This window comes from Chamaea fasciata, unplaced genomic scaffold, assembly GCF_029207755.1.
Source record: "Chamaea fasciata isolate MVZ Bird 193981 ecotype frontalis unplaced genomic scaffold, bChaFas1.0.hap1 SCAF_16, whole genome shotgun sequence".
NCBI classification, from domain to species: domain Eukaryota; kingdom Metazoa; phylum Chordata; class Aves; order Passeriformes; family Sylviidae; genus Chamaea; species Chamaea fasciata.
In genome coordinates this window covers 5,308,954-5,334,068 of record NW_027094101.1, presented here as the reverse complement: position 1 = coordinate 5,334,068, position 25,115 = coordinate 5,308,954, and the positions used below count along the sequence as shown (strand labels likewise).

The 25,115-nt window shown below is 42.3% G+C and overlaps 1 protein-coding gene across 2 annotated transcripts in view; it reads left to right on the top strand.

Moving 5' to 3' along the window:
• PRKAR1B (protein kinase cAMP-dependent type I regulatory subunit beta) overlaps window positions 1-24,473 on the top strand; it is a 92,739-nt gene extending 68,266 nt beyond the window's left edge. For both annotated transcript variants that reach the window (XM_066198018.1, XM_066198017.1), the window contains exons 8-11: window positions 1,219-1,279; window positions 4,745-4,866; window positions 21,430-21,511; window positions 21,940-24,473. In XM_066198018.1, the coding sequence (XP_066054115.1) occupies window positions 1,219-1,279; window positions 4,745-4,866; window positions 21,430-21,511; window positions 21,940-22,112 (438 nt within the window). In that variant the 3' untranslated portion in view covers window positions 22,113-24,473. The remainder of the gene's footprint in view (window positions 1-1,218; window positions 1,280-4,744; window positions 4,867-21,429; window positions 21,512-21,939) is intronic.
• Window positions 24,474-25,115: the final 642 nt, after the last annotated feature.

Sequence of the window (25,115 nt, the reverse complement as noted above, 5' to 3'; positions counted from 1 at the left end):
ACTGCCCTTGGATACACCAGTCATTCCCATTTTCACACCCCAAACACTTCTCAATGCCTTCACACCAGAGGGGCAGTGTTTCTTCTCCTTTTCCCTTCTCTATCCCCACTTTCCCAGCACTCCCAGGTGGTCACTTGGAGGAGGAGGAATAGAGAAGTGGGTTTTTCTATGGCAGACACTGATGTTTGCTTCCATTCTCTCTGCCCAGTCTGTGAATAAATGGCATCTTTGTTTTCCTTGTCTTGAGAAGATCAATGTTACATCCTTGTGTTGTGCCTTGTAGATTTGAGTAGGAGGCACCAGGCAGCCTTTGACATCCCCAGGTGAAATGACACCCCCAGGTGTCACCAGTGTGGAACAAACTGCACAGGACTAAGGCAGGTCCTGGAGTTCCTCTTTGGTACCTGGGAAGAATTTCTTTACAAGTCTTTTGTGTGACTGCAGAAGGAATTCAGGATGCAGCCATTGTTTTTGTATTGGTAAAATATCATCATAATTATTCCTACATGAATCACCTTCAAAAACACTTGCTGGAACGGTGACTTGTGGTTTCTGTCTTGCTGACAAAACACTGTAAAAGGAGAAGGTGTCTTAAAATTTATCACACAACAAAATCTTAGTAGAGTGGGAATGACTGTACTAGTGGCTGTACATACATTGATGGATTGTCTGCCCCCAAATGCTTAAATCTTGTTAAAATAATAATATGAATGGATTGCTCAGCATAACAATAGATACAACAATGTACAGAATATTAACCAGGTTTACAGATAAACATTTGACACTGAAGAGTTTTTAACCTAAAAGGATGGGACCTACGAGGGGGACATTTTAAGTTTTATCCTACTTTGTAATTGCAAAGAGCCTCATTGGCAACAAGATATATATTGAATTAGCTAAACAGTTAATTGATGAAGTTCAGGCTTTAAAATGAATGCCTGTAAATGGATACAATTCATCTGCAGTGTCCAGCAATACCAGTGAAGTCAGTGAAATTACAACAGGATTGAATCTGAGTCCTTCTGTCTTTGCTTATCAGCAATACAACTTGCCCAGACATTTTATGGGGAAACGTTTGCCTGAGGCTGTTTACACTGGCTATGCTTAAGATTTGGAAGGGGAGGGGAAAAAAAAAAAAAAAAGAGCAGCTGTAGGAAGAAATCACAAAAATACTTTGTGTAATGTTCTGCCTCCTTTTCCTCTCTCCTCTAATAACAGGGCAGCACTCTGAGGAAGCGGAAGATGTACGAAGAATTCCTGAGCAAGGTCTCCATTTTGGGTCAGTTGCCCTTTGGAACTTGGCTGTTGGTTCCTCTCTTATTCGCATTGGCAGGATGAATTTTGATCCTTGATGGCACGCTGGAAGCAGTGGTGCTCAGACAGAAGGTCTCACATTGTGTTGTTTCTGGAGGAATGAAAGTGTAAAGGGTCCTTTTTGTTTTTTCTCATTCTTTCCTGTGTGCTGTCCATGTGTTTGGAGCATGCATTAAAGGTGGAGCAGGCACACACTGGTACTTTCAGTAGCTGCTGCTGAGTAAAGATCATGTGGATAGAGCAGAAAGCAGTGCAGAGATATGAATTTGTCATAAAGTTCAGTTACATCCTCCCAGGGAACAGGTGAGAAGCTTTTTCCTGCAAGAATACAGTGTTTGTGTGCACTAAACAGACCAACCTTACAAATCAAACCATGCAGATCTTTTTTCTTCTGTGCATTTTACAGCCCCTGTCTCACATTCTTAAAACATCTGTTTAGCTTCTTGTCCTTGGATTTTGTTTCCCTTTGATTAATGTGATAGCCACGAAATTTGGACATGTTCTTGATGGCCTTCAGTAGGAAAAACAACAAACCCATAATGCCTGACCAATCAATCACCATTAGGAGAACAAAAGCCTCTAATAAGGAGGACAGTGTTAGACAGTACAATGAGTTGTTGATTCTGTAGGAGAAACATCATGTTTTTGCTGGGATTGTTTGGACAAAAACAGTTCAGGGTTTATTTGCTATATAATTAAAATATTTATATTTCTACTTAAAATTTTTCTGGGTTTTTTTTTGTTTGTTTTTGTTTTTGTTTTTTTTTTTGTTTATGATATTCACCTACCATTCAAGCTGAGGTACCTGAAATATGAGTGTCTCAGTGAGATTATACTTGAACTTCTGAGAGGTGCTATCCATGAGATTTTCAATTACATTCGTATGCTTGAAGTAAGCCCAAGTGTGTTGTTCACTTATTAATGAAGTTTTCATCATTTAAAATCCTTCTTTTATGCTTAATTTAAATCTTCCTAAATTGAGAGTACAAATTATACCAAATTACAATGAGTATTTAAAGAAAAAAAGGAATCTGTGCACCTGCACTAATGAGGAGCAATTACAACAATGAGACATCTCAAAACAATTTCAGAGTAGAAAGGTTATTCAGAGATGTGCTTCCTTAAACATGCGGTTTGCAATGTAATTAGAGCCTAATTTGTAGTGTGGCTTTTGAATCTCAGTAAAAAAAAAAAGAAGGACTTCAGGATCTGAACCTTTTTTAAGTAGAGAAAAGCAGTGAACAAAATAACACATCATTGCAGGAACATGGAAATTTAGGTGAAATGTGTAAGGATCTCTTTGACATGTCTAAAAAGTAGGTAACACCTGTGAAGTAGAAAGATATTTTAGAAACCTCAAAATGGCACTGAAAAGTCAACTTCATCCTTTAATGTGGTCAGAACACAGTGATTTCCTCGTGGAAAAACCTCTACCTGCTTCTTATATTTTTTTTTTCCAGGGCCTGTCTAGTGTCTGTAATTAAATATAATTGCAAGAGTCACTTTTTTTTTTTTTTTTTAAATCTAAGGATTTTTTTTTTAGATTATCAGTAGTTGTTTATAGTGTATCAAACAAGATATGAAAGAAGTAATTGTTTTAAATTTTTCTTCTGGAGTTTAATTAAATATAAAGTCGTGAATTGATATGTACAATTTAGACATTGCAAAAAAAATTGCATGTGATCTAATTTATCTGATACTTCAACTCAGCAACTAAAACTTGTAGAACATTCTATATAATGCTCTGTTTGCAAGAATTATTAACCAATGTGTTTGTAGTGGTACAGTTCCCTTAGACAAAAGAGAGACAATTCGTGACTAGAGCTAGAATTAGCTTTGAATTTTTCATAAAGCCAACTGAAGAAGAAGTTTCAAGAGGCTCTTTCTTTTCATTGTTAATTACTGAGTTCTTAAAAAAAAAAAAAAGAAAAGTCTTCTCTAGTCTGTATGAAAGAGTTTTATGCTTATTTTTAGTCAAACAGAGCAGTTGTTGAATGTTGCATTGACAATATGGGCTTGGTCTTTGACGTTAGTTCTTCTGCAGCAAAGGTCACAAACACACCAGGAAAGTGCTTTAGGTGGGGAAAATGTTAGAAACAATTAATTTCCCAAGCAGCAACAAGAAAGTGGCATTAAAAGGTGAAGATGTGTCAGTCAACTCAAAACTTACCTTCGGTGCTTTGAGTACTTTGGTCTGGTTTTGCTACCAGACTCAGTGTGTCCTTCTGAGCTCAGCCAAAAGGCATTTTAACTTTAAGGAACTTCCTTTCACCCTCACACAATCCCTCTAAGCAACATTTTGTACAAAATGGAGAAACCAGAGTCTGATGGAATGGCACACACCTAATCCTGGTGTCAGAAACCGTATCTTGACTTACATTAGTTCAGTAATTCATAGTAAGTAGGAATCAGCAGAGCTCTGGGACGTGAATTTCAGCCCGGCTTTTTGAGGCAGTGAAGGTTAAATCATCGTATTATCTGCTGCTTTTAATAACTTTTAAACCTGTAATTTTTCAGTCAAATCTTAACAAAGTACAAAAGTTCAAGTACAATTCACTGTCTTGAATTCTCATGCAAGTGGGTGTTGGAGCGAGACACAGGTGGCACCTCCTCTCTGAGGGCAGCACAGGTGGAATCCATCCCTTAGCAAAGGCAGGGGAGGGCACTGAGGGCACTGGCACACTGAGCTGTCCTGGATGTGCCCTGTGCAGGCTGTCCCTTGCCACGGAGGGGATTTGGGGCAGGTGCAGGTGGGTGATGAGGACCCTCTGTTAATCCTAAAACAGAGCCGTCATTTCTAATTTCGGGATTTTTTTGGGAAGTTTTATAACTTTTCTCCCCTTAAGTGGGGGAATGAAAAGAAAAACATTTTGCAAGCCATCCTGCTGGCAAATGAAGAAGAGGTGCCATTTGAAGCATCCATAAACCTGGATGCCTCTGGCCTCCTGCTGCTCCTGCCACCAGGGTCTGGCCATTGGCTCTGGTGGTCTCACCCATCCTTGAGATGGACACTGAGCCTGCAGCCCACCAGGAACTGGGAGCAGCTCTGATGAAAACACTGTAGGACTCGTCCTGACACCTGGTGTGGGATGTGGTGAGGGAATCTCGGGTGCTCCCACATCCCCAGGCAGCTGCTGCAGGCCATGGCAGCGCCGGGGCAGCGCGGATCAGATCGCAGGCACGGGGAACCAGAGCCAACCTCTCCTGTCCAACTTTTGAGATTGCTATCTGGGTGATTACTGATGGCTGAGACACGATGAATAAATACATTCATGTTTCCCAACTGGAGGTTCGTGCAAAGTGCCTGGATGAAAGAAATGTTTCTTTTATAACAGAACCAGGCACGGCAGAGCTGTCAGTTTAGATATGAATCTTCAGCCAAAGTTGGAGTGTTTTTTATAATATAGTTTTATGATCTTCAATATTTTAGAGTCCCTGGACAAATGGGAGCGGCTGACAGTGGCTGATGCACTGGAACCTGTCCAGTTTGAAGATGGAGAAAAAATTGTTGTGCAGGGAGAGCCTGGTGATGACTTCTTCATTATTACAGAGGTAAGATTGGCAATCTGATAAGCTCTGTCATTTCCTGGTAAAGATCAAGGCTGTGTATTAAAAACATTTGGGTCCAGTTCAATCTCTTACTTCAGCATAAATCTGACTCCACTTAAACCAGGAGACGTACTCAAAATTCAAATTAATTCAGAGACCAGTTCCATGGAATTGCCTTAAGTGGAACAATCTTTTTTCTGGTAAACTGAAAATGTAGAGTAATTTTGAGGTGTGTCTGATGTCTTTACTGCTTGGAGGTTTGTTTTCTACGGGAAATTTTTCTAGTTCCAAATTTCCAATACTTCAGCGGGGCTGGTCAGCCACTGAGTGCATTGATCATTGTTCCCAAAGGGTCTTACAGGGGATATCACAAACGGACATCCATAAACTGGAGCAGGAGACCTGATCAGAAAATGGATAATTTGCTCTTTGTTTTGCCTTAAACTCAGTCCAAATGGCTGAGCCATCTTCTTGTTTACTCTGACACGGGCAGACAGATCTGTCAGGCAGCTGAAAATGCTGACATCTTTTTGGGAGATTATCTGACACTTCAGTTCCACTGTCTCACTTCTGCAAACAGATGCTGATGGCGTTTTTCCCTCCATCTCTGACATAAATATTTGGATCCTTGGTATCTCATACAAGAACCAAGGCACTGTGATATAACAGGCTATAAAGAGGTATTAGAGAGACTCAGATTGAATAACAAGAGAGTATTAGGATATGATTGTTTATGGATTGTGAGTGTTCCCATGCAAATATATAGACCAGAAATAGCCAACATACGGCTGTGGTGACAGTTCCAGTGCACACGCCAGGCCAGGTATTGCATGCCCTGCAAGGAGTTCCAGTGGTGGCACAGGAACTGGGAAGAAATTGGAACCCCTCACTGTGGGAGAAGGTGGTCAGAGGGGTGTAAGAAACTGGCCATTGTGTGGCCTTGGGATCCAGTTGGATGTACACAGAATGTATCCCAGGCATTGTTTGCTCTTCATCTGTGGATTTTTGGACAGGTGCCTCTATGCAAAGCAGCCAGAATTTGGTTCATAATCAATATCTGACACTTAAAATTCCGTCCTCTTCAGCGTTGGAAATATGTGTTTTATTTATGAACATGGCTTTTCTTCAATGCTCACAGAATTGTCAGTCCAAGTAACTGCGCCTGTCTATCATACAGGGAGACAGTTCAGGAACTTTCAATATGTGACAAGCAGTGTCCCTTCAAAACAATAGTGTCAGAATAAAAGAGACTAGATATTACATAGGGAATCCTTTTTATTGAGATGTTTAGTATATGAGAAAAATTTAGGAAATAGAAGGTTTTTCAGAAATATGGAATTTTTATTGCTCCTAGTGTTACTGAGTGTGCTGTTATTCCTTGCAGCGGCAGGAGACTAGGAAAATCTAATTTTCTTAGCCATTGAATCCCATGTGGAAAATTGGCAGCTTGCTTAAAGCTACCAAGGGCCTTTATTTTCCCCCTCTTACCGAAACAGCTGTTAAGACTTGAATGGGTAGAAAAGCATTAACACTGCATTCTGTAAAAAGTATCTGCTCACCTCACCCTTCCACTGCAAATCTGTCTTAGTTTCTCACTTTGGAAATTGCCTACATTTTTTGTACTTTGAAGAATGAACGTCCAGGTTCAACTATTTCTTGTGCTGCTGCAGCAGTATTTCGGCCTACTCACGCATAGTTTAAACTTCATATTTTAAACATTATTTCCACAGGAGTTTACATCTTTGATTTTAAGCTTTTCTGTAGGAAAAATTGCTTTAAGTCACCAGGAACACATTATTCTACAACCTGGTTGAAAGTAGTTTTGGCTGGTTTGTTGTCACAATATGTTGAAAAGCCATTAGCTTCTTTCATATGCTTTTTGATGTTTGTGGTCTTCTAATCCAAACCACTAGAAATGCAGCCAAGTTGTTTGGCTGCTGTATATGCAGAAAACCATTTCATATATCACTAAAATGCAGCCTCCTTTAGAGCACAGCGTGTCCAGTACTACAAAGCTAACTTGGCCACATGATTTTTGGACAAGGTACTCATTTACCTTTTACTCGTTTACCTTTTTATTTACTCATTTTACATTCGATGCAGCCCAGAAAGCCAGTTGTGTCCTGGGCTGCTTCAAAAGCAGCGTGGCAGCAAGTCAAGGGAGGTGATGCTGCTCCTGCCCTCTGCTCTCTGTGTCCAGCTCTGGGCTCCCCTCCCCAGGGGAGGCCACTGAGATGATCAGAGGGATGGAGCTCCTCTCCTGTGAGGAAAGGCAGGGAGAATTGGGATTGCTCAGCCTGGAGGAGAGAAGGCTCCAGGGTGACCTAGCTGTGGCCTTCCAACACCTGAAGGGAGCCTGCAGGAAAGATGGAGAGTCTATTTGCAAGAGCCTGGAGTGAAAGGACAGGGGAATGGCTCCCAGAGGAAGAGAGTAGATTTAGATTAGATGTCAGGAGGAAATTCTCCCCTGCGAGGGTGCCCAGGACCTGGCACAGGGTGCCCAGAGGATCTGTGGCTGCCCCATCCCTGGAGGTGTTCAGGGTCAAGTTGGATGGGGCTTAGAGCACCCTGGGATAGTGGAAGGTGTCCCTGCCCATGGCAGAAGGTGGAACAAGATGATCTTTTTAAGATCCCTTCCAACCCAAACCATTCTGATTTATCATAAACCATGATCATTCATATCATGCCTCAGACAAATCATTTATCATTTTATAAAGCTTTGATGCGTCCCAGGTACTGGTTCCAAGTGGAATCTTGTGACTCCTAGCATAAAAGCTTCTCTGAGGCACCCAGGACTCACATGTAGATTTAAAATTGTTGAACTTCATAAATTAGTCATTTATTTCTGGTTAATCTGCCCTGCTGCCTTGCTCTGTGCCATCCCTCTGGGACATTGTAAGGACATTGGTCCTGCCCAAGGACACAGCCTGTGAGTGGATTGGCACCTCCAGCCTTTGCAGACTGATGAGAAACCACTGAAACCTTTTGAAAGGGAGACTGATAGCCCCAGTGATGATCAGAACAGCAATTCCTGCTTTAAACCAGGAATATCATCCTAGTTAGTATGGAAAAGTCTAATTAGTCTCCCCCTTCAAGCAAACACATTCACCTTTTCCCTGTATTTCTTACTATGACCTTTTTGTCAAGGCTTTCTGTCCACCTTCCCACCTCCAGTGTTGCACAGTTTCTTTGAGGTGCAGGTTATTTGAGGTGCAGGCTGTGTGCATGGAAATGCTACAGTGCCCCTTGGAAAGTGAGGCTGCAGCAGGAGGTCAGCCAAATTATTAGAATAACAGAAAATATGCACAGGGAAGAATCACAGGAAACCAGAGATTTTTAAGTTCACTGCTCACAAAACTGTTTATGGTCCATTTTTTGCTAAAAAGTCCAATGAGAAAAGTGTATACCCTGAGATTCCGGGACAGCTACAGTTTTTCTGTCATCCTAAATCTTCACAGGCACCAGTAAGTTGTTTACTTGCAGTAGTTTGGGTTCTTTTCTGTTTAAATACCAAGCAGCTTTCAACAAGATTTCGTTTTAATATTTAAAGGCTGTGGGGTTTTTTTTTCCAGAGATAGAATTATTGTAATGTTCATACCATACTCCTTAATGTGAAGATAGGATCAGAAGAGAATGTCTGCTTACAGAAGCAAAGTAACAGCTTCTGTGAGATTGATTTACTGCACTTGAAACTGGTTATGAAAAAAAAAAATAAAAAAGAAGCAGCCCTGCACTTTCTGTATTTTCAGATATTTCCAGGTCTTACTTTCCCACTATGGTTTTCACACAACAAACTCGGGCTTTCCCAGACCAGACAGATGTGGAATGTATCTGCTGGATTCCAAGGTCATGGAATTATCCCATATGAGATTCCTGGCACAGAGGTGAAAAACTTTAAGCACCATGAAACAATTGTTGCCATAAAGAATTATATTTTGGCAAGTGTAAATCATAACAGATGTACGGTTTCTAACAAATAAATTTGCAGTTGTGTCGTGCACTGCCACACTGTGTACCCAACAGTGGGGAGGATTTATTCATCTGACTTCAGATAACGCAAATATTTTTAGCCAGCATTTTAAAGTGGTGGGTGCAAAGGCATGTGAGCTTTGTGGAGTTAAAAGTCCCTTTAAATGAAATGCCAGTTGAACAGGGCCTGGTTTTATTCCCAACTTGTACTTTGCCACTGGCTCCAGCTCAAACAATACTTCAAACCAGTGTAGTAGTGCTCTGAAACTGGAGAGAAAAGAGGTTTTTGCTGTTGTCTAGGTTACTGAGAAAGGTAGCGACAATAGTATTAAAAATAGCGGGTATGATCGTGTACCACTCTCTTAAGTTCAGCTCCCAGCTTGGCTGGGTGGCACAGCACCTCCAGGTCTGTAAGGCAGCTGCCAAAAACACCCCTAAGGACCTGCAGGCTGCTGGGGTTTCCAGCTGCCGCCCTCCTCCTGTCAGATCCCTGGCATCGCCTGTCACGAGCCAGCGCCGTGCCCGGCACACCGACCCTGTCATGGGACTCACCCACTGTGCTCAGGGACTCTTTTGAACCTCAGCTGCACACTCAGGGCTTGCTGAGCTGCTGCCATATGGCCCTAATACTCCTAAAGTTTGACATGGTCTGAGAAAAATGTGTGCTCAGACACAAACGTGCGCAGGTGGAGGAGGAGAGGACGGCAAAAGGTTTCTGACGGGGCCACGCCGAACCCGAGGAGCACAGCTTGTGGCTGCCCTTTAAACGTGCAGCCTGTCATCTGCTCCCAGGACAGGTTGGTTGAAGTGGTGCAGAAAGCATAGAAATAAATCTGCATGAGAAGTGAAACGTTTCCAATTAATAGCTGGTCGAGCTGCCCAGCAATTGCACGCAGCAGCCTAAAAATAAAAGACCTAAAAATAGAAGATAATTCACAGGAGACAATTCAAGGAGAAATGGACCCATGGTATCAAGGAATTTGGCATTATATTTTTGTTTTTAGCTTTAAAACCCAGTATATTTAATTGCAGATTTGTGGTAAGTTACAGAGGGTACTTCTCTGCAACTCCTTTGTGAAAAGCACTTACAAAAATCAGGGGATTTATATTCTTCCTTATCATCCTGCTGTTTAGAGAGCAGGCATGGTCAGGCCATCTGATTTTCAGTCTCATCTGTTCAGTCTGTGGGCAGAACATTGCCCTCCCTGTTTCCCCATCAGTGGGAACAATCCTAATGACACTTCTTAAAGGAGAGGAAAAGCTTAATGAGAAAAGGCATAAAAATCTCTCACTACTGAAACCAGGCAATGGGAATAGCAAAATCGATAAATAAGAGAAATAAACCCCACTGATAGTGCAGAAGGACTTTCAGAATTAATGCATAGAGCTGCCTTATTGAAAGAAATGAGTGAAATTATTTGGTAATGATTATTTTTCCAGCACTATCCTTGGCTGATCACGTCAGGAACAGCCCAGGAATCCTCAGGGGGGATGGGGGGGGTTGGGGTGGGGCTGGTCCTTCCGTGCTGCTGTTGACATTTCAAGTCAGGGCCACAACCTGGCTCCGGTCTGGGCAGGATCCGCTGTGAGTTCTTGACGAGAGTGTACTTGAGATAGTGTCCTGTAGGTGAAATCAGTGTTTCCAGCCCCGCTGACACTCTTGGCACGCTCTGGAGCGTCTCTGCACAGATGCAGTTCAAAGCCTGTAGGTGGAACAGTGTTTGTAAACTCCTCCTGCCATGGTAACCTGCCCCTGCCTCGGAAGGGCACCTGGTCCTGCACAGAATTGGGCCTTTCTGTAGGAAAACTCGACCTGAGTCTTCAATTACACAAGGAACATCTGAAGATTTATGATTTGAAAGCTGCTTAAGAAGGAAAAGAAAAAAAAAAGAAAAAAGAAAAATAATAGCCCAATTGTTTCCTGCCCTAAATCGTTGCTCTTTGACATTCTAACCTAAGAGAGACCCCTTTGGCACCTACCCCTGCGACAGGCAGGAGAACTACAAAGTAAACTCCTTCCGCAGGGATAATGAAGTCACTGCCTTAGGCACACTCTGCTATCACACCTGATAATCTCTTTAAAACACAGTGCGATTAATTATTAATTAGGAAGATGAATGTTGTCTAGAAAAGGAGTTTCAAAGGCTACAAATCTGAACTGCTTAGTGTTACCAGGATTTTGTTGATACCGAAAATGTTTGTCAAAGGCAGTCTGCAGCGACTCCTAATGTACCCAATAAACAAAATATCCTGAATAAACAGAGCCAGCAGGCACCGGGGCTCTGTACTCTGCTTATTTTTAACTGCACAGACATTGTTTCCCACAGAGCTCTTACAGGAAGGGAACGTTCGATTTTCTTGATATCACCCAGTTGTGCTGGAGCTGCAGCATTTCCATTGGCCCTGCTGCAGAGTTCCTCTCTGTTCAGGATCCATTTTTAATGGCCAGCTGACGTCAAAGATGGAAAGTTGGGTGTGGGACTGGGTCCCATCCCGAGTAGGGGTGGAGGTGAAGTATTTTGCTGAGTCAAAGCAACTAAAATGTCAGCTAAGTCCAGCTCTTGTTAAACTCAATTCAACTTTCAAGGGCAGTGGGTCAGGCTGCATATCCATGGGATGATGTTTCACAGGAAGCAAGTGGCTGCTCCCTTTCTTCTTCCCACCAGCATGGAGGACCTGTCAGCGACTGCAGCTTTTGGCCTTTCCTTCCAATTCTTTCTGCAGCCCCACCAATAACCACTGCAGTGCAGTCACTTCTGGTGAATTCTGCAAAACCTGAAACATCAGAAGTGATGTACGACGGAGCATTTTCCTGACAGTTTTGTGAAATTTCAGATTAGCCACTATTTCTAGTCTATTTTAGAGCTTTGCAGATTTCGTTCCTCATTTGTGGCAGAAACCAGGACAACTGTATGTAAATTCCGTGAGTTGCTATGAACCCAGAGAGTGGAGAATAATATATAATAGTTTAAAAATGTACAGTTGAGAAAATACTGTCAAACCCAGTCATGACTCAATCTTGAGTCCACAACCAGAATGAAGTCCTCTTGCTTCATCCTTCTGCAAGACGATTAATGTCAGATAGCTTTTATATTAGGAAAATGAGTATTTTTTGAAAAGAGGTCTGATGGAGAGGAAAATAGTGTAAAAACAACGTATACAGCCAATAGTTTGTGAGAGAAAAGAGTTTTCACCTGGATTTAGCCCCTCCATATAGTATGAGATAAATAATTTTATAATTAAATAATTGTGTTTTAATAACTGTGGTCTATGATACATGTAACCTTTTAACCAGCTCATTCCTTCTTACCTACATGAACATCTCATGAAGGTCACAGGGTTTTTATTCTCCCCATGTCTTCTGATGAGGTGTGTGGAGCAACCTCTGTGTTGCATGGTGTGATATGAAGCACAGGGTGTAAGAATTGGGATAGTTTTTCATTCCTGAAAAAACAATTGATGGGAATGAGACACCTTGAAGGTCTGGACCTTCATGGTTTTGCTTATGGAAAGTCTAACGCAGAGAAACAATGGGAGCCTGTGGCCAGCACTCCATCATTAATGGACCGTCCTTATTCCTTTAGGTTAATATTACCACCCAAAAATGATGGTGTTATTTTATACTGCAGGTTATGTGGAAGCCACTTGCACTTTGTATTGGCAGGAATGTGTTGATTTCTTCCCTTGTTTTTGTAGAAAGGTCTCTTTCATAAATCAAAGGTTGGCAAATAATAAAAATCCAAGATTATTTACTGGCTAAAGGAATACTTGCAGTGTCTTTGGCTACACAGTTCAAAGGATTTGTCTTCTTTTGGAAAGTAGCCCTAGAACTGCTGATCCTTAGCTCTAACATGAAAGCTGTCCCAGGAATGATGCTATCAGCAGTCCCTGAGGGCTGAAATGGCAGCTGAGGAGTGATGTGCTGATGGTCTTCCAGGACACTGGGAATGAGGACATTGCTTATGTCAGCACCATGATGTACACACAGGACCTGCTGTGTTACTCTGTCTTTGGGATATTGATAAACCTAGGTCTTGAAGCACAATTCCCAGGAGGATGCAATGCAGCCACACTGTTCCCAAAGGCTTTAAAGTAGTTTTCTCAGCCTCTTTTTGCACATGCCATACCCAACATTAAAAAAAAAAAGTGTATGAATGTTTCCCCGGTTCACTTTTGACATGACAACTTGTGTAGGAGTCTCCAGTCTCATTCAGCTGTAATTTAAAACATCTGATTTGTAAACCCATAAAATTGAAGTTTATGCTGGAATGACAGACACACCCTGGCCCTGTACCACTATGGGATATGTGGAAATCAGGGAAATCATTTGGTGTGCAGAGAAGTAAACCCCAAAGTTAGTAATTAGCAGTTTCATTCTTAATACATGCATGCCCCATTTGAATTTGCATAAAAATCAGAGTGCAACACGTTCTATGTTCAAAGCAGCCTGTGACTTCTTCCTGAGCTAATACCAACTTTATGGTATGGTTGGTGCTCTTCAGTAGTGTCTTCCTACCAGGGCAGTCTGCAAAAACTTTGGAGGTTCACAGGGAATGAAAAGCCTCTCCACGGGAGTAAGGAGAGCAGCACAGGCTGTTTGCCCCTCAAGGTTTTCAGGATTCCCATAAGCTCCTTTGGCACTGGAGCCTGAGCTCACAAACCCTGATTCAAAGCACTTAGTCAAGGTGAACAAGAACTTTATGACCCCAGGCATGTTAAATCTGAACTGACATTAAAGGCATCTGCTGTGTCAGGAGCTGGGAGCTCTGTCTTGAGGAGAGCTTCTCTGTCTTCAAGCAAAAACACTGCAGTGTAAACAAGACCTGAAATGTGGCGGTGCTCAACCTAGAGGAAGAAAAATGGAGAACTTCCCAATCCCTACTGGAGTTCATCTCTTTCTCTGGATCATGTTAAAGCTGTCCCTTAGTGGAATGGCTTTTGTCCCTCCTCTGCAAAGATATTGAGTTGACTGCAGATTTGTTGCCCTTAGGGCTCCTTCATTAGCTGTGCAGCGTGGATTTTCTGGAGCATGCAAGACCCTTCTCAGTGTGCTCCAGGACGAGGCAATTTTGAGTTTGTGAGTTTTTTTCCTTCTGAATTTCAGAATTTGGTCCTTTGAACATACAAGATTCACCAACTGAAAGGACTCAAAGAGAGTTTTCCATGGGGAATTTTCCTGATCTCTGTAATAAACTCTCTTCTCTCCTTCCTCCAGTTTACTCCGAGTTTTATTTCTTGCTCAGAAGCTGCTGCCCTCGCTGGCCACAGCTGCTCTCCCAGCCCTGGTCACAGCATTAGTTATGAGACTTTAATGACAATGTCTGCCTCAGCCTTTTGCTTGGTCTGGTTACTTCAGCATCTACAGAATGTTTTCACAAAGAAGCAGATGGTGGTAGGAGTAATTGGGCCGTAAAACAGCATTAACAGCTAAAAACGATTTTCACCAGAAAGGATTCTGCGGGCAGGGTGAGGGAGGTTCAGCACTGTTTTTGTGTTTTCTCTCCCATACATTCACCCCTGCCCTGGCTGTAGGTGGTAGCTCTCTGCTTCCAGGAGATGAGCCCTGTCAGGTCAGTCACAAATATGAACAGTTGATGAATAACCCATTATAAAGTCACTTTTATGTTGACTCAGTGGACGTTTCCTGGCTTCAGAGAGAGTCAAGATAATGGCTAGCTTTGTAGAAAGAAAGAATCTCTAAAATGCAACATTTTTTTCCCTTTGTGACTTTTATTGCTTTGTACACTGACATGTCTGAGGCAGGAAAACAGGGCCTTGTTGCCAATAATCCACAGCGCTTGGCACAGACCAGCTTTAAAATCTGGCACTGGGATGAATATTAATTCAGTTGTTTTCCCACAGAAGCTCCTGATTAGTCAAGGCTAAGTATCCCTGAGATGATTCATTAAAACCAACATCTGGGCCCACCTTTACTGAGCAGCTCTGCTTCTTGTCACCCCTGCAACAGGTGACTGAATGTGTAATGGGAGGGGCGACCAAAATCCCAGAGCGAAGCAAAGATAAAAATGCAGAGGAACCTCAAAGGCTGTGGTGCAATGGCTTCCCAGCTTTCTGGGCATGGAGCCAGGACAACTAGCCAAGGAGGATCACACCCCAGGCAAGGGGTTCCTCCCATGGCTCAGAGCTGATGTCCTTATTCCTCTGTCACCGTCCCCTCACTCCCAGTCCTCCCAGTCCCGGTTGGCAACTTGTGGTTTGAAGAAGTGTGGCACTGCCGTGGCATTGGGGCTGTGGTGTCCCTCTGTCTGATGATGGGGGGATGATGATCATGGTGATGATGATGAAGTCATGAGTCCCCCAACATGTGGATATGCCTCTGTTGGACTGTGTGGTCTAGCTCTGCTGCTGTGGCTCAAGGGCAACAATTCAAACTCAATATATGCTATAGAACTTAAAGTTTTGCACTTGTAAAGTCCTTCAACAGGAAAAGCTTAACAAAATATGAAATCCCATTTTTTCTTCTTTGTGCAAAACCCACTTTATTTCACCTGAGTTTTGCAGAGGTCTCCATGCACAAAGCAAACTGCAGTGGGTACAGTTTCTTTTGGCTTTTTTTTCACTGTGTTTACTGGTCTCTCTCTGTCTGAATCTTGACTTCTTCCATTTAATAACGGCATTTCATTTACTTCAAGAGGAATACATAGGTGCAGCACAGGTTTAATGCAGGCTGTATCAAAGAAGCACTGAAGGGAAAGATTGTCTGAGGTCCTGCAATAGGAGGATGAACAAAACGACTGGAAAGGTCTTCCCATGTCAGACATCTATGATTTTAAATACTGAACCATCAAGACAAAGGCATTTCCTGGTGATTAATGATGGGCTGGGTGTAGTCATGTCTGGGCCTTAACCCTGGCCTCCTGTATATCCCTAGGAAATGCCCTGTGGCTTAGTTCTTTCTGCTGTTTTAAGCTACACTTGGCTTATGATTGATTGTCGTCTTTAAAAGTACCTTAATGTTTGTGGCTATTTTGGTGACTGCTCTAGACAGCTTTGTTCCTCTCTCCCGGGTCTGGGTGTTATTCCTAAACCCATAGTCCTAAAACTAATATAAACATGTCTGAATAGCAAAGAGCTGGGAGTTTAGGCATATGCAGGGCAGTTTGATGCAGGTGTGATACAAAACATGCAGCAACCTGCAGGTCGTTTGATATCAGTTTTGGCTGTAGAGATGATTTCCAGGACCTCTGCCAGCTGGGCAGTGACAGGTGCTCTTCCATGTGATGTGCTGTTGAGAATGATGGCCAAAAAGATGAATGTTATATTGACAATGTAGTGATGATCACTGGCAGTGTAAATGTGCTTTTGGCAGCACTGCTCTCTCAAGGAGACTGGGTGGGTATCAGGGTGTAGAGTTTGTTACTCTAACATTGCCTTTAGAGCTCCTTTGGCCTTGCATTATTAATCCTAACCCCACTCCCAATGGACTGGCTTCCTAAAAGTCCCATGAAATCAGTGCAACCCCCATATGTATTGAGTCATAACCAAATTTAAAAGGCTGGATGTGTAAAATGTTGCATATTTGTTCTCAAAAGCTCTCAGCAGCTCCTTACCTTGGGCATTGCCTTGTGCTGCATTTATAGTGAATTCTAATGGATGCAGAAAAGAACTGACTTGCTCAAGATAAGCAAAGCAAACAGCCACTACCTTTCCAGTCAGTGCAAACCTGGGGCTGCTCTGGCAGCCTCTTTCCACCATCACAACTGGCTCATCAGGAGGGATCACCAAGCAGGGAGAGTTTTCCAAACTGGTCCAAATTTGCTTGCGGTTTCACATCAGACAACTGTACTGATTTGTATGACCCTTTTCTGAAGTGGAGGGTGAAGCACTGGCTGACAGGTCTCCCAGATTCACCAGGCAATCACTGTTTCATAGAATCACAGTACGGTTTGGCTTGGAAGGCACCTTAAACATCGAGTTCCAACTCTTAGGAATTTCCAGGAAATTTGTAGCATTTTGAGCTTTTGGCTCTCCTTAACTTAATGACTTGGAGATGCTCTAAGAAGCAGATATGATTAAATAAGATGCAACTTAATATGGTTGTAGCAGTTATAGTGTAAGAACATGGCCCAGACAGTGTTTGGAGACAGGTGAATGGTGGATTTTATTAGATATACCTGGGAAAAAAGGCAGTCTGGAGACAGACATGTGCCCGAGAGCTCTCCTCCCTTTTTCTAGCTCTGCTTGTTGATCTAATAAAACATATTACTTCCATAAACCTCGTCTTGCCTGCAATTAAATGAAATCCTCCCAGAATCATACTGTGTGACAGATCTTTTAATTCATTTCAGACCTGCTGCAGCTCCATCCAGTCGCTGTGCTTCGCCGTGGGAGCAGCAGCGTTTTGTGCCACTGCACAGTCCCTTCCTTCTCCTTTTGTAGCAACTGTACAGAGATTTAATGGCAACACATTAATAAGGGTTTGTGTGGCTGTGGAGTGAGGGGAAACTTATCTTTTGAACGTGTGAATTATGGAGTGTGTGGGTTAACAAAGTGAGAAAGAGCAAAGGTATGTTCAGAGCTGCCATTGATGGAATTAATGGCAATCGCAGATGATCAGCCTGACCTTTCCATCTCTTATTCCATACACTGCACTGCCCTTTGTGCTGGGTGCTGAAGAGGAAAATAAAATAGGCTAGAAAAACTTTCTAAAGCTCCAAACTAGGATAAAAATGTTGCATTTTGAGGCCATGGGGAAAAAATATCACCTGTGCTTTTTTAGAAGAAGCAGTAAGTAAAAAAAGTATGGAATGAAACTGGAAATCTAAAGTAGTAACTTCCTGATTATGAAAGTTGAAGTTTTCATATAATTTTAATAATTTCTTCTTTTTAACAATTATCCTTTATCCCAGATAGAGCCTTAGAGAATAATTTTTTTATTGATGACTGTGTTTTTAAAATGGGTGGTTAGACCAATAAAATCGAACAATCAGTATGACTGACTTTTAAACCAAAAAGGTTTTTATAACAGTGCAGGGTTTCCCATCCCACCCCCTCCCCCTGGTGAAGCCGATCATGCACTGCCTGTCTAAACCAAGACACTGTCCCAGCCAGGGGTAACACTGTCTACACATTTTGCCCTGTGTTGCCTGGGAGTGATCCCATCTGATCCACTGAGCTGGAACAGAGGAAAAAAATACAGGATTTCAGTTTTTAGCACCATGAATCATACTTGCCTTTTGTAGCCGGGCTCTTTAGGCCTACTGCTGGCTATTGGATTCATACTTAAATATGAAAACAGGGCTACTGAAGCAATTAGTGCTTGTAAGTACCTGCAGGATAAGGCCTGGGAACCCCAGTGTGGATCCAGACGGGCCACACTCTAGAATGTCTCCCTCATCTATCTGTAGGGTCTGAGAGTTTAAAAGTGAAACATCTATCAAAATCTCATTACTTTGGAGAGGATGGGAACTCATGGATTATAAACCTTAATTTATTTTTTTCATATCTTAAATCATGGTGGCATATCTAAGGCATAAATTTTTTTGCAAAACAAACTGCTGAAGCATTTTGAAGGAGTTGAGTAAACACTCCCAGCAGTGCCAGAGGGAGCAGGCAGGTGCGTGGGGTGAGGATGGCAGAGAGGTGCTGATGGCACAGTGCTTTGGGAACTCCTACTCTTGTTGTTTTTGCAATAGGATGCTCGTATTTACTCAGAGGAGAGGAGAGAAGGTTAATGCTATCAGTTTCTGGGAATACAGGCACTCCCCAGTGACTGAAAGAGAATATTCCTGGATCTCCCAAAGACCATAATTTCACTCCCAAGTGTCTGCTAGCAGAAAGACATGCCTGTCTGCCTTCAGTTTAATATCATCACAAAGGGCTGATTTATTAAATGGTGTCAACCTTCTCGACAGCCTTCGAGCTTGTGCTCTGGAGGGTTTGCTTGGTGCTGTAGGAGGCTGAAATGGGTATTCAGTGTACAAGGCAGTATTTTAAGTTGAGCAGCACTAAGCAGCCTGATCCTGCAAATCTAGGATCATGCATCTTGTTTCAGAGATTCATCTTGCCAAGTTTTATGTGTCATTTAAGGAGAAGTATTTCCCATAGAGAGAAAATACATTTTGGAGTGAGAATGATGAGCCCCTGAACCCCTGTTAGATAATGCCCTAACCTCCTGGGACAGGGCCCAGAGGATTTATTCAGTCCTATCCTTTGGGAGAGGTGGGGGATCCTAAAGAACAAGAAAGACAGAAAAACTAAAAACTCTATCAGAAGGATGTGACAAGTAAAATAAAATTAAAAACAGCCACAAAACTTGGGATGAGGACAAAGGTAGGCGTCAAAACTGAATTCATGACAACTTTATCAGATATATAGGTAATGAAGGACTGCTTTGGTATTATTTTGTTCTGTATTATTTTATTCTGTAATATTTTATTCTGTGATATTTTCTTTTGTTCTTTATTATTTTATTTCTGTTTTATTTTTGCCCCATTTTGCCTACTGTTTGCCTACAATTGGACTCCTCCTCTACTGCAGTCAGAATAGTGCTGATTCCAGAGATAAGACACACAAAGTGAAGGTGATAGAGACAGGCAATTATAAAAACTTCTTCTTTGTTTCCCGGGTTGGACAGCCTTCCCGTGAAGGTCACTCTGACAATGTTCCAGGAAGTACTTGTGGAGCTGGTGGCTGGTGCACCGAGGGGCCAAGCAGTGTAATCAGAGCTGACATCTGGGTACTCTCTGTCAGGGCTTCAGGAAACTTGTTTTGCTCTGAGATAGACCTGCTCTCACTGGGCAACGGGAAAAGCCTATGTGACTGTTAAAACAAGGGTGGAAAAAGTATGGATCTGGAATATGCATTGCTTTATCCTGCCAAGCCAAGTGTTTATTGTGGAGGCCAGACACATCTGTCCTTCTCCAGCAGATATGGTGTTTCTTGGATTAAAAAGGCTGACTGTAGTGGAACAGTGGAAGAAATTGCTTCAGAAGGCTGACTTATTGGAGCCCTATATCACATGGACCCTGTCAGAAAAATATTAGCCACAATAAAAGCTGACACTCGGGGAGATGAAAGCAATATTGCTTGATATTGTGATTACCTTTATAGCAACGTGCTGAAGGTGAGCAGTGAGGAATTGAGTCCTTTCTTCATTTGACCTGGGTGGTCACTAGGATTACTTCAGGGACTTTTTTTTTGTTTTATGTAATAAAACATCTGTAATAAAAGATTTTTAAAAAAATTAGTTTTGGGAAAGGAACTGGAGACACGGATTGCAGGTAGCTATTTGGGTCAAGGGGTTCAGTTTTTGCCAGGCTCCAGATGGAGATGAGAGGAGGACAGGGGCTGGAAGTGACTCTGAAGCTGAATGCATCTACACTGTACAGGCAATGAGAGCAGCACCAATTTACTGAGCTGCACCTGATCCAAACTTTGGCAAGAGAGGGATCGATGCAGGCATTATTCCCTGTGGGGGGTATTTCTGAGAATGCTGCTTGTGAATGTGGGTCTCTTCTGAAAGCTGCAGCAAGTGTGAATAACAACGCTCATCACACTACCTCTGCATTTTCATGCCCTTGCAGATTTACTGGAAGATCTTGGAAAACTGCAGTGTTGGTGGAACAATTTAGTTATATCAAGGAAAAGGATTTTTTTCTAGAAACTTGACTGAAGAAATAAAATTTACCTACTGGAGGTGCATATGTTTCTTTTGGTGGAAGGAGACTGCAGGATATTTGCAGCCAGTGAATGTTCCAGTGAATACTCTGCACTAGAGGGAGGTTTATTTTTTTCAGTTAAAATCAAAACATGTTAACATTTGGCCTTTCCCTATGCTTTTGGTTTGGACTCAGAAAATATTCCCATATGTTACTGTAATTTTTTTCCAGAAAAGCAGATACCTTCTCTGTTCCTCTACAAAAGCCTTATGCCACAATAATTTAAGATTTCCTCCAGGTCAGAATATTTCTGCATGTAAAACCTCTTTGAAGGTTTAAATAGATTGTAACTGAGTTTTGACATGTATTAGCACGTGTCAGGTACAGCAGTTATTAAGGGTAGTGGAGACAAGGCACATTCCATCTCTCCAGAGACTGACTCGCAGGTGTCCAGATCACTACAGGCCACGAGCGGGCAAAGCCCCTAAAAAAAAAATCACCCTTTGTTACAACAAGCATTGAAAACTTCTTTTGCCACCCATTTCAGCAATAGGTCAGGTGAGGAATAAGCTCTGGTTGCTCTTACAAAATTGTGCCCCAGGATTATTTCTGAGAAAATTGCCTTTTTATTTCTTTTAATGTAAATCTTTTCTGTGCCTCCCTTTCTAAGGTTCAGCATCCACACAGAACATATTTGAAAATTTTATTAAAGCATACATTTACATTAAAGCATGATGTGTATTAGTTAAATAGGAGTTCCTGAGTTCTGTCCTCTTTATGAACTCAATATGCCTGCATTCAAGCCATTCATAACAGAGAAATCGTTTGATGGACTTTTTTAAAAATCGTTTTATTCCTTTCATTCATATATCAGGAAGAAGTGTGATATGCAAAAGGAAATACTCAGGCCTGGGTACTTTTTAAATCAGAACAGGTTTGAGCAAAGCCAGCTGACTCCCTGCCCTTCTCTCCCCAGGGCACAGCCTCCGTCCTGCAGCGCAGGTCTGACAACGAGGAGTACGTCGAAGTTGGAAGACTTGGTCCATCAGATTATTTTGGTAAGAAAATTCAGCTAACCATGGTTCAGCAAGACAGGCATGTCTGGGTCAAGTACTTATTGTCTTAATTAGTGTTCCAGTCTTACATGCGAGGGGTTATGCACAGGTCAGCTGCTGCTCTCAGCAATGCTCAGAGATTTCAGGGAAGCTGAACCCACTCCTTGGTTTACACCAGTGTAGCTGACAGGAGACAGATCCAGAATCAGCAAAACAGTCTGAAAGCATTTTGTTTTCAAAGGCATTTTACACACATGCATTATGCATGTGTAATGCATTTGTACTGTCAACAGAATTATGTAAAGTGTCTATCAACAGATATATAAAGGGATGTGTTCTACAAGCAGAGCAATGGGATGGTGGAATATGCACCCTGGGAAAGAGAGGAGGGCATGTGACACTCTCAGAGAGTGTGTTCTCTCTGTTTCCAGGTGAGATAGCCTTGCTGCTCAACCGGCCCCGGGCAGCCACGGTGGTGGCCCGTGGACCCCTCAAGTGTGTGAAGCTGGACCGGCCCCGCTTCGAGCGAGTGCTGGGCCCCTGCTCGGAGATCCTCAAGAGAAACATTCAGAGATACAACAGCTTCATTTCGCTCACCGTCTAAATGATTCCCCTGGAAAGCTGCCTTCATGTGACCCTGTGCACTTAAGATTTGCTCCGTGCAGCTCCATAGCTTTATGAAGATAAAAAAAAGAAGCGTGCATTTTATGTGTATTTTTTTCTGTTTATGTCACCTAGTGGATGTCAACTCAAATCTTGTGTATCATGGAGGTGGATGGATAGCTGTTTGGGTAAGACTAGCTTTGGGGAAGATTGGGGCTCTTTTGGGCTCTTGGCTTGCAGACAAGATTTTTACCTATTGTTGGTTCGTATTGCTTAAAATTGTGGGTTCAACTATTTAAAACATATGAATTTCTGTTTTCTTTATTATCTTTAAAGCTGGTCTTATTCACCTTTTGTCAAGGTTATTTGATCAAGTGATGTGAAAGTTGTCCCTGCCCATGGCAGGGGGTTGGAAGTTGATGGCCTTTCAGGTCCCTTCCAACCCAAACCAGTCTGTGATTCCATGATATCTCTCTGCCTGTCACTTCTCAAAGATTTTTTACTGGTTACAGACTGGGGGGGTTCTGAAATCCCATGGAATGAGTGGCAGTCTCATAGATGAGATACAATTTAAGGGGGAAGGTTGGAGGAAGGTTTTGATCATTCCAGCAAGCCAGGGAAAAATAAAGCTTTTGAGTGATTTTGTTTTGTGGTTTAGATATAGGGGCCATATTCCTCCGTGTCAAAAACCCTTTGGGGTCTGCTTTGTAGGATATGCTCAGGCAAACAGCCTGCTCCAGTCTTCTGGGTGAAGAGGTCAAGGGACAATGTTTTGTAAGAATTCAAATGGAGCCTTTAGGACCTAAGTTATTTGTCCTCAGCCTTTTTTAAATGAGGGTTTACATTAGAGTCCTTGGAAGTCCAGTGGGGGCTTCTTTGCTGAAATAAGTTGGCTTCAAAACTCAGCAGAATGTCCTCAGCCACTTCTCTGAACATTACATGAAATGCTGAAGAGATGGTGCCAGGTGCACTTCAGGGACAAATACAGCAGCTTGTTTTTAATAAGGTCCACTTAATTAAATTCAAATGCCTTTCTTCTCGTATATGACTAAATTTTAGAATTTTTTAAAATTTTCTGAAAGCCAAATAAGTGCTTCAAAATGCTGCTTCTCCTCCAAAAGACAGGTATTGTGTAACAAAGAGCACTAGGATCCTGGAGCCCAGGTCCCTCCAGGGGCCTCACAGCCTTGCTGGCAGTCCTTGCTGCCCTGCCTAGACAAGGGGCTCCTCCTGAATGGAGCTTTTTGCAGATCACTCAAGGCTGGGGATCTGCACAGCCCTCAAGGGTGGGATCATTTGGATTATGATTTGCAAAGCTTTGCCTTTGCAGGTAAACTTGTCATTGCCAGCAGCAGGAAAGTTCTGCATCCCAGCCACCCTAAACGGCACTGCCTGCCCTTCAGTAGGGCCAAAACTCCATTTCTTCTTTACAATAACATTCTTCTGAGTAAATACAAATTTTCTGTACCTTTGACATGCCAAAGGTTAAGCAGTGAAACATGGCACCAGTCTCCCTTGTGAAACTAGAGGTGTAGCTGAACTTGGCTAAATGGCTAAAATGAGTCCTACTGACACACAATTGCTTTCTTCTTTGGAATTAACAAATACTAATCGGACCCGTTCCTGTTGACTCCCACCAAGGGCTCATATTCCAGTAGCTGCCCACAGTGGTTCTCACAGAGCTAAAAAGCTTCTCAGCTTCACGCTCTTCTCATCACTTAAAGGTGCTTAATTTATTTTAGCATAATTTTAGTGGTCCTGTTAGTGTATATTCGTTGCTGCTATTTATTATGATTATGTTATGCTTCTTGCACGTGTTATTAAATATGACCATTCACAGTTTCCAGCCTTGCAGTTTTTATCAGATACATTTATATAGGCAGACCCCCATTCTATATCGATAGGTCAGCGTATATGCATTTGATCATTTGCTGCACTGTTTTTGTATTTTCTTGTGCAATTTTTAAAGGAAATATTTTTTAAACGTTACCAGTCACTCAAGTATGTTCTTTTACCTGTTGCATTTCTGTTGTATTGGTAAAAAAATTGTGAGTGTTTCGCATAATATGCAGGACACATCTCTTGTCGAATACCAAGTGTTAGCCTCACTGTTTAGAAGTTACTCGAGCACACAGACACACTGCAGATTCTTTGCTTTAAACCTTTACAGCTCATGGAAAATACATTTGAATTATGGTTCTGTTATAAGCAATCTCAAGAGAAATGTAACTGTCTAACACCAGGATTCTTGTGCTTTAAGTGGAACAAAATGATATTCAGTGACATTTTGAAGATAATTGTAATATTTGCAGTGGATGATGGGACAGAATTATGGTATGAATAAAATTCTTCTACGTTATAAGTGGTCATTGTGGGTTTATTTCTAATGGAAGTCTGTGTGAGTAGATGTCATGTTCCAGTTAAAATCTGCATATCATCAAGACTTTGAGCTCTACTGAAAATAATCAGATGCAAAGGGACAAAAAATAGACCAAGATTCCCAGTGCTATATATAGTAATGGAAACCAAACTGGTTTTGTGGAGGATTAGCATGAAGGAAAAAAAAAATCATCTGTTTAAATGTAACCATATATGTCTATATAAAGAAATAGGGGTCCAAGGTGTCCCTGGGACCTTCCTGTTGTTGTCCAGGTGCCAGCTGTGAAACCCTCAGGACTGATGCTGAGCCTGTTGTACAGCCAGGGGGTACACCTGGGGAGAAACAGATTCTTTCCTTCTCAAATACCAGTGCTGCTCCTTTTCCACCAGTATCACAGGCAAAGCCCATGGTCCCAACCACACCAGGGATCTGTCCCAGTCGTTCCTCTCAATTTTTGGCTACATATGGATTTTTAGAAGAGTGGCTGCCCTGGGACTGAAGCACAGCCCCGTTTTTGGCACCAGGGATGTACTGTGCTGCTGCCATGGCTTGTGTTCGTGCCATGGGCTGGCCAGGAACTACACTGAGGACAAACCTCTCAGAGAAGGTAGAGTCTCCAAAGGA